This window comes from Homarus americanus, unplaced genomic scaffold (genome assembly GCF_018991925.1).
Source record: "Homarus americanus isolate GMGI-L3 unplaced genomic scaffold, GMGI_Hamer_2.0 scaffold39155, whole genome shotgun sequence".
Taxonomy (NCBI): Eukaryota; Metazoa; Arthropoda; class Malacostraca; order Decapoda; family Nephropidae; genus Homarus; species Homarus americanus.
The window spans coordinates 6352973-6363302 of record NW_024737042.1 but is presented as its reverse complement, the minus strand read 5'-3'; the positions used below and the strand labels follow the sequence as shown (position 1 = coordinate 6363302).

Here is a 10330-nt window from a genome sequence, read left to right as displayed (position 1 = left end):
TGAAAATAAATTTGAACCTACAATAGTAATAATAATAATAACAATAGTTTAGAATTAGAATATACATAATTTTTTATTTTATTTTTTTTTGTACAAGTTAATGTATTTCAGACTGTAGTGAGTTATTTTTCTTTTGTACATTGGAATATACAGAATTATTTTATCTATTGGTTGAAAAGCTGTGATATAATTTCTGTTGTGTGGAAAAACTCAGTGGACAGGAAAGTGCTTTAATTTTTTTTTTATTTAAGATTTCGTGGTTGTTATATGTATATATCATTATTTTTCTGATAAGTTTATAAATTCTCACCAATGTCTAAATTTTGGGGTATTTTATGAGTCATTTTTTGTCTTATACAGTTGAACTATAAAAAGAATATTCTGGTATTATGAGTCATTTTGTCTCATAGTTAAAGTCATAAATTCTGGTATTTTATGAGTCCTGTTTTCTCACAGGTGAATTAATACAAATAAATACCTAAAATATGGTGGCAATTATAACACCTTCCTGGCCATAATATCCTAACAGAGCCATAAATACAATTACACTTTTAACACTTGTATTTACCCCCAACAAGACACTTGTAATATAAAGTTTTAAAACACGACAATGAACCATCTCACGTGATAGTATGTATTTCAAAACATATTATTAAAAAGTATAAACAGAGCATGCTTCTGATACTGACTAAAAATTGAGTTTGAGAAAATATAGAAAAAGTTGAGAGAGTTCTTTTTAAAGCTGTGGAGGGCTGACGGAAATTAGCTTAGGTGAAGCCTCGACCAGGTGAACCCTCGACCAGATGAACCCTCGACCAGATGAACCCTCGACCAGGTGTGTGTATACGTGAGGCCAAGGAAGAATATTGTAATTCATTATTATTATTTTTATTTTAAACATTCTATAAATCGACTAATTTTCTTTTTTGTTAATCGATCACGAATACAAAGGGGGAGACAGAACACAGAAGAGTAAATACTTTCATTATTAATTAATCTACAAGAACGATAATATATATATATATATATATATATATATATATATATATATATATATATATATATATATATATATATATATATATATATATATATATATATATATATATATATGGTCAAGCACTAAGGTTAAATAATAATAATAATAATAATAATAATAATAATAATAATAATAACATCGAAATCATGAGATCATTTTTTCATACATGGAGAACAGACTGGCCCAAGACCGGAGTCTCTCACTGGGTGGAGGGGGACTGACTGACGCGGCCTGTGTTGTTCTTGTTTGTTTATTTTTGTTTTGTCCTTTATAAAGTCCCTTGTTTACCCACGCTTGTCTCTTTCTTGATCTCTGGTTTGCCTTTGTTTACCCTTGTTCGGTCCTTTAAGTTGGGTACACTATGGGAAAGTGTCAACAAGAGCTTTGTCATTACATAGAAATAAGGCTGTTATGTCTGATGGGTACCGTGTCAGGGCTGTCATGTCGGGGCTACCGTGTCAGGGCTGTTATATTAGGGCTACCGTGTCTGGGCTGTCATGTCAGGGATACCGAGTCTGGGCTGTCATGTCAGGGCTACCGTGTCAGGGCTCTTATATTAGGGCTACCGTGTCTGGGCTGTCATGTCAGGGATGTTATATTAGAGTTACCATGTCTGGTCTGTCATGTCAGGGCTATCGTGTCAGGGCTACCGTGTCAAGGTTGTCATAGGGCTTCCATGTCAGGGGTATCACGTCAGGGGTACCAGAGGCCGGTCGTCGCGCCATCACGTCCACTATCGCTAATGCCCTCTTACCGCCTCACACGCAAGATAATTCCTCTCTTTCTCTCGGACCAAACTCATTACTAAAATTCTACAATAATGTCTATTCAGAGTAATTATAAGAACTCATCCTAATCAGCTTATTAATAACAAACAACAAATAGGATTTAGATCACAGTTATATATACACAGCAATATATACATAAGGTATTTACAATATTGTATACATATATGTACAGTAGATACAAATATCTGTGTTCAGAAAAATTAATATATAGACATTCACAACATATTATTGTCAAACTTAAAAAAAGAAGTTAAGAGCATGATTGAGATTCAAGACGGCCTCAAGTAGCCTCAAGTTTAGGTACCAGCCTTGTCCCTAACAGTAGGAAGGACTCTCGCCTCCCCCTACTTACTACCTAAGGTCCTAGCCAACCCTTGTGACCCTTGCGGTACACCAGGTAGTCAGTCCCCTGGTGCAGCCATTCCCAGGAGGTACAGCATCTTCCCTCACAGTGCAGCATCGTCCTAGCAGTGCAACAGACCCAATATAATGCAGCGTTCCCTAGCTGTGCTGCATCATACCTCTAGCGGTGCAGCTACCCCTAGCGGTGCAGCTTCCCCCAGCGGTGCAGCAGACCCTTGTGACACCCAGGGTAGGTGATGTCCCGTCCTTGACGCTCCCTGCCCGCCCACCTCCACCTCCTGGTAGTGTTGAAGGGAGAGGTGTGTGTGTGTGTGTGTTGGTGGGCGGGGGTCGAGGGCAAGGTGTGGTGAAGGTGTACTGGTAGATACACCTCAGTCGACGCCCTGGGTGTGGTTACCACGGGGGTCAGGTCTGCTCACCACCCACCCCCGGACGCCTGCACTCCAACCAGTCGAGGACGTGGAACAGATGGAGACTTGAAAAGAACGAACGACAGTAGCCATGTCGTGTCCCACCCGAAGAGAGTTTTGGAACAGGAGAGAGTGGGTGAGGCGCTCACGTAGAGATGAGGCGAGGCACGGGCGCTGGGGACGACCGAGTGGGGCTCAGCCGGCTTACCACAGCACTACCACCGCCCACGCCCACCCCGCCACTGCTGCTGGTCCCGCTGTTGCTGCTACTGCTGCTGTTACTGGCGGTGGAATCACGACGCTCTGCCTGCAGTTTGACCCACGTCTCCCCGAGGGCCTTGGCGAAGTGGTCGTCAACTGCAAGAAAAACGAGAGAGTTAGTAACATAATCAAAATCCACTCAGATGCAGCACGCAACAACGCCACAGATTAATGACCCGCTGTCTCAGGTCGTACAGTTTTCTCAGGGCATCGACAAGGTGGTGATCAAGGGCTGGCCCAGGACCATGCCCAGGGCGTTGCCTCGGGCCGCTCCCACTTGCAACATCCTCCTCCTCACCTCCTCTTCCTCCTCCTCTCTCTACACTCCTTCCCAGGACGTGCAGTCCCCGAGGGGCCCCGAGCAGGACCCTCACTACCACAAGGTTCACCCCCGTCCTGCCATTATCCCGGGGCCCGTCATTACTCCGGCCTCAACTCATTGATTAAATGTAAAACTGCTCCAACCACGACTGCTGTTGCCGCCACACTTAGTGAAGGTTTAACTTGCACAGCCATGTGAGTTACGTTCATCTTGGCTCACCACTCGTCTACCACACGCCCACTCTCTTCTGCATTACGTTTCTTTATTTTTGGCACTTGAAAAGTCACTGGCCAATAATCCACACTTGACCGTGACTCCTGTTTATTGTTCATCATTGTTTACAGATTCTAGGCTTCTGTAGTTTATATACTGTACTGTACGGTTATATTCGTCTTACAACTTGGTATCAAAGGAGAGGAATAGATAGTTAAGGGAACATCCAAGAGACAGTTGCACCAGAGGATGAGAAATGATAAATGTTGAAACTAAAACCTCACCATTACCTGAGATGTTAGTGATCACGGGTGGGGTGGCCCGGGTCACCCAACCTACCTCAGGCACACCTCTTAATACTACACCTCCCACTACACACACCTTACTATTACCGCCTCACCTCCTCTTGTTGTCATCTTCCTCCTCATCATCATCCGCATAATAAACCATAGCCACCATCATTACCATTATCATCCTGACCACCATCATCATTATTCTCATCGTCAATCTGGTAGGTATCTCTTTTATCTTTTAATCGTCGATGACTATAGCGTATGTATGTACTAACCTCGACGTCTTTAAAGACCTTAGTTATGGGAGTGCGGTGATACATTATAACATCAACAGTTGTCGGGTACAAGTAAGACTGACTGTTTGGTCTTTCAGGAAAACACAGCTTGCAGTTTTGCCCACTAATAGTTTTGTCCAGTTGGTTTAGTTCAGGCCGTGTGTGTGTGTGTGTGTGTGTGTGTGTGTGTGTGTGTGTGTGTGTGTGTGTGTGTGAAAGAAATGATTATGACAATAAGGGAGATGTAGAACATGAATAATGGTGATGAGGAGGAAAATGGTTCTGTAACAGGAGGTAGGCGTAACGATTAGATTAGATTAGACTAAGGTTGGGGGTATAGGCCGCTAGTGTGTGTGTGTGTGTGTGTGTGTGTGTGTGTGTGTGTGTGTGTGTATACGGTGCGTCGTGTCCCCGGGGTACACCCTCCAGTAGGGTTGTACCTCATCCCATACACCTGTACGATTGTCGACCATGACGCCCCACCTGGACTGTTTCCCTGCCTACCTGCAGCTCTCCCAAGCTCCCTCACTCCTTGTCTCACAGCTAAGTTACCCCTCCACTCACTGATGATTTACTGTCGTATATATATATATATATATATATATATATATATATATATATATATATATATATATATATATATATATATATATATATATATATATATATACATATACACGGTTCAGTAGACAAGTGGTGGGGTCTCCTTGGAGGAAGGTAAGCTGTGGGGGAGAGGTAGGCCTAAGTCGGGGGCGGCTGTAGTGTGTGTGAAGGAAGCGGCAGTTGGTAGGTGTAGCAGCAGTAGTATGGCGGCCCTCAGGCGACACCACCGCCATAATGTTAACACAATGTGCCCAGGTAGGAGGAATAAATTTGTTGGGAGGAGGAGGTGAGAACAAGGTTAAGGTTAGAGTTGGCTACCGCCGGGCACTGGTCTCCCTCCCTCCCTCCCTCCCTCTACGACAATCCTCCTCCTACCTCCTCTTCTCCACGACAGTCATTTTCACCCCCTCCCTCTTTCACGTATCTCCACACTACAGTAACAAAACGACGATGATGATAATAATAATAATAATAATAATAATAATAATAATAATAATAATAATAATAATAATAATAACAATAATAATAATAACAATAATAACAACAACAACAACAATAATAATAATAATAATAATAATAATAATAATAATAATAATAATAATAATAATAATAATAATAAAGGTGGTTGGTCACGTTACGCCACATACACTCCCTCCCCTGATTATATCCTATAAGAAGTTGTATATCAGAGTAATAGGTATATATTTTCAACCAACTTGATGCGTACGGCTACCAACACCTGCTATTAACACTGTTATATATGACCTTATATGACGCCAGGTAAGGTGTCATTTACGCCTTTATTCCTGACACCTGGCTGACTCAACAAGCCTGTCAGTCAGTGTTAGCCAGCCAGGTGTTATATACTGTAGTTATTACATATGTAGTACTATAAGGTTATATAAGAGTGCTGGGTTATAGCGGTACACGTAGTCTCCATAATTTACATACCTGACCTATGTGTAACACTCGTGGTGCAGAATGTATCTTTTGTGTGTTGAAGAAATTGTTATTTGTTTTCACGAAAAAAAAATCACGATTTGTTTTCTGCTTCCTTGTTAAACTCTTATTGTCTCCAAACTTTTATTGATTTCAAATTCTTAAGGTAGTTGGTTTTAAACTTTTAATTCATATCAAACTCTTAGATCAACTGTCTTCAGAATTTTAATCATATCGAATTATTATTAGGTCTTGTCTTCAAACTTTAATTTAATAACATATTACTTGATCTGTTGTCTTCAAACTTGTGTAGTTACTTAACAAACTCCTCAGAGGTTTCTTCCCGTATCTTGTGTTCAGTTGGTAAGTCTTCGGCGGTATACAGGGTGGAGACGCCAGGTGGACGCCGCCGCCACGACACACAATCTGGCCGCACAAAGACCCTCCTCCCTCCCTCTATCCCCCATACACAAACCGCCTACACCTTGTTTCCCCCTCCTCCTCCTTCCTCTCCTTCTCCGTCTCCTTCTCCGTCTCCTCTTCCTCCTCCATCACAACCGTACTTCCCCCACATCCCCCTAATGCGTATCCCAGTTTTCCCGTCTCTCTCCCTTTCACTCTCCCATGCTCTCTGTTCTTCTTATTCCTGTTTTATGTTTTCTTTACACTCTTCCAACCACACAGACTTGCCTCTTCCTCCTCCTCCGCTTTACCTGTCTCATATCTCTCTCCCTCCCGCCACCCTCCTCCTATAGTTCCCACACTTAAACCCTCCACTCTCTACCTGCCTCCTCTGTTACTACCTGTGTGTGATTCACAGCGATCTTAAATTTTACGTTTTCCTTTTCTCAGTGTACCGCAGCACCTGGCCTACCTGACAGCCCTCCGCCCGCTCGGTACCTTACTACACACACACACAACTACAGAGGACCCGTGGTAATCTGTCGTAGCCTCTCACCCGTGGTTGGTTATTTCGCCGTATTACTCGTTCCGTTATCGCGTGCTGCCGCTTGTGGATTTATCTTCAGCGTGGTGTGTGTGTGTGTGTGTGTGTGTGTGTGTGTGTGTGTGTGTGTGTGTGTGTGTGTCCACTCTACACCTGCTTACCCCCAACCAGGTGTACACCCGGCTATATCGCGATGCTAATGCTCAGGTGTACAAACACACACCTGTGCTCACCTGCATACGTCTACAAAGCAGTGCTAGAATACTTCCAGTGCGCACGTAAATACATTAATCCGTCAATATTATGGTGGACTGATATCAAATAGTACACATGTTCACATACCACAAGTGTACAGAGAATTAGTCATAAAGGCACACAAGTACACTCATCCACGCTTGAATGAACACACCTGCTGAACTGTTAAATCACCTTCATTATCCGGGTAAAAGTATGAAGGTAATATTGTGTCGGTACTACAACAATGTTTACCTGTTGATGAGCTTACTCCAGGTGATGTCTTCGTTGTAAATAAGTGTGAATCTTTGGTGTTGTTCAGGTGTTTTAGTCTATAAACCTTCACTGGATGGTGGTGGAAGTAGGTATTGTGCCTGGGCAGTGGTAGTGATGGTCGTAATCGCAGATGTGGTGGTGGTGGTAGCAGTAGTAGTTACAGGTGTGGTAGTACTAGTGGTAAAATGTGTTGTGGTGGTAGTAGTTGTAGTAGTAGTAGTAACAGGTGTGGTGGTAGTAGTGGTGGTGGTGGTCGAGGTAGCCAGCCAACCACATGTTGCCACAAGACACACACACACACACACACACACACACCTCTCAACTTAGCTCCCATGACTCAACCCGCCTTGTCCTCACACGTCTCCAGGGAAACCCTCTCCATTCTCTCCTGTCTGTCCGTCCGTCCGTCCGTTTGAAAATCAGTTTCTACTCAATAACTCTCCATAGCCTCTGGTTTTAGTCATGGCGTGAAAGTGTATTATTGTCGTATTGGTGGTAATTTTAAGTCATCTGTGAGTTATAGCCGTCGTGGGTGTCAGTGTTGTGAGAGTTGCCGCCACTCACGTGTTGATGTTCGTGGTGGTGTGATAAATTTTATTATTATTATTATTATTATTATTTTTGTTGCTCTTCTTCTTTTTCTTCTTCTTCTCCTTCTTCTTCTTCTTCTTATTATTATTATTATTATTATTATTATTATTAATATTATTCCATTACTGTAAATTACTATAATAAACACAGGGCAACACAATAACAGGTAAATACAACAATCGTGTCTGGGATGGTGAGCCAACACGCCATCTTAACCAGCACAGCCAACGTTAATTCAGCAGTATTTATATAATTATATTTGCTCCAGAAGACCACGACCACTACTACTACTACCACTACCATTGCTATAACCACCATCACAACCAACATCTCAATAACGCCCGTGACCACACACACACACACACACACACACACACACACACACACACACACACACACACACACACACACACACACACACACACACAGAGGAAGCTCGGGAGAAAGTCAAAGTTAACTCCACTGGGTTGGTAAATATATATTAGTGTGGACGCGTTGTGGTGCTGTTGTGGTCGAATGTGTGTGTGTGTGTGTTTACTTATTGTATGTGACACTAATGATCGTCTCGTTCTGTCCACCAACACCCTCCCCCTCCCCCTCTCTCTCCACCAACACCCTCCCCCTCTCTCACCAACATCTCCTCTCTCCACCAACACCCTCTCCACTCAACCCCCTCTCCTCTCTCTCCACCAACACCCTCCCCCTCTCTTACTCTATTTCTCTCTCTGTCTCTCCTCCACCCCTGTTATCTCTCAGTGGGTGTTTAAAGTTGGTGGTGTCTCTCAGTGTACATAAACGGGTGAGGATGTGAAGTAGAGCTCGACATTCCTGACCTGGGTGTCATTACTGTGTTAGCCTGCTTAGTGAGCCTCGCCAAGACCCCGTGTGTACTCATATGGGGGCCATCACTTTCGAGGAGACGGCGGCCCTTAATAATAATAATAATAATAACTATAATAATAATAAAAAAAAACAAGCCTGGGGTGAAGAGTGTCTTTCTTCTTTCGTTCTTTTAATAATAATAGACATTCAGTGAATTTGACCAAGGACAGCTGACAAAGACAAGAGATGTCTGTTTCCTGTCGAGTCCTGGTGTTATTAGGGCCAGGCGGTCACCCATCCAAGTGCTAATCAGACCCAACGTTGCTTAACTTCGCTGATCGGACAAGAAGCTGTGTTTCTAACGTGGTACTACTGACTTCTTCATCATTCTTCCTCCCCCCTTCCTCGCTACCTTCGTCTTTCATCACCTTTCTTCCCCCCCCCTTCCTTCTCTCCCTTCTTCCTTCTCTCCCTTCTTCCTTCTCTCCCCTTCCCCCCTCTCTCCCTCTGACGCACTACCGCCTCTAAAAGTCGGAAATCCCCGCTACTAAGGGAGGCAGGTTTACTTACTGGGAGAGGGCTGAGCAGTGATGATGCCAAGAATGTCTCAGGCATGAACCGCGTCGCTCATGCTATTTGCCACTTCATAAATATTTCTCCCGGGAATAAAAACAAAATAAAAAATAAATCGTGGTAATTAGCGGGAGGGAGATGCGCGGTGTGGTAGCTACTGACTCACACCCTCACCTGGCGATGTAAAGTGTGATGGTCCTTGAGGTGTTGTAGGGGTGACTCTCAGCAGTGAATGGCAGAGCTACACCCAGAGCAGGTATCATTATGCGCGGGTGTACCAAGCAACACACTTGTAACCCAGCCGCCCTCTGCCAACGACAACTAAGTACACACATGGACCTCTGCTGCCCGCCTCTCTTCTCCTCCTCGGTGTCAACTCAATGGACGATTCCCATCAGGATGGTTGTCTGTTTTATACGATTTTTATCATCCCATTTACCGCGATGTGGTTAGTTTTTGCGTCAATCGTCTATTTGGCAATTGTGTAAGTGGTATGTATGTAATCAACTCCTCCTCCTACTGCCGCCAGCTGCTCTACCCAACTTGCAACACGTGTTACTACCTTACTCACGCCTATAACATAATGAGTACAAATACTGTTTCCATTCCTCACGATTTGACCTGAATATATGAGATGTTTCTTATTACATTATCAACTATCATAAAATGTCTTAAAATGGTTTAGAGGATTCCATCTCAATGGCGACTTAAAATTAAGTTTTTGAAATGTAAATTCAATAGCTGAATCACTTGAAGACTCTCCTGCTCAGTTCACCTGATAATTAAGCACCTTAACAGTACTTTGTTTAGGGAGAGGGGTGTTAGGTTAGGTTAGCGTTAGGATCGTTAATCTTAAAGTGAAATAAGCTATGGGGGTGGGGGGGCTAATGTTCAGGTCATCCCAATAGTCTTTGCTAAGGAGTGACGAGTGTTGAGGTGAGGCAGGATGTTCCCCCCCAAGGAAGGTGTTGACATTTACCCGTGTACAGTCACTGGCTTCCTACCACAACACGAGAGCTCAAACACGTGAAGGCAGAGAGAGACACGTAAGCAAATTTGAAGAACCTCAGATCGATTCCACCAACAAGAAGGAGCTCGGGGTCGAATCCTGCGAGAATTTAGGTAAAGAAATAAAAAACTGGAGTTAATTTGAGGAACTTAGGACTGACACCGAAGACTCGCGTTAACGATATTAAAAGGATCTGAAGTCGATTACATTATTGCTAGTAATGAAGATATTATGAAAGGTTAAGTTAATTTTAAGTTGGGTTAAGTTAATTTTAAGTTGGGTTAAATTAATTTTAAGTTGGGTTAGGTTGAGTTACGTTAGATTGAGTTGAGTTGGGTTAAGTTAGGTAAGGTTATGCTTAGGTCAGGTTTAG

General features: G+C 43.1%; 1 protein-coding gene across 1 annotated transcript in view; it reads right to left on the bottom strand.

Moving 5' to 3' along the window:
- Positions 1-2699: 2699 nt before the first annotated feature.
- LOC121872632 (extensin-like) overlaps positions 2700-10330 on the bottom strand; it is a 66694-nt gene continuing 59063 nt past the window's right edge. The window contains exon 4 of the mRNA XM_042375549.1: positions 2700-2957. Within this exon, the coding sequence (XP_042231483.1) occupies positions 2746-2957 (212 nt within the window). The 3' untranslated portion in view covers positions 2700-2745. The remainder of the gene's footprint in view (positions 2958-10330) is intronic.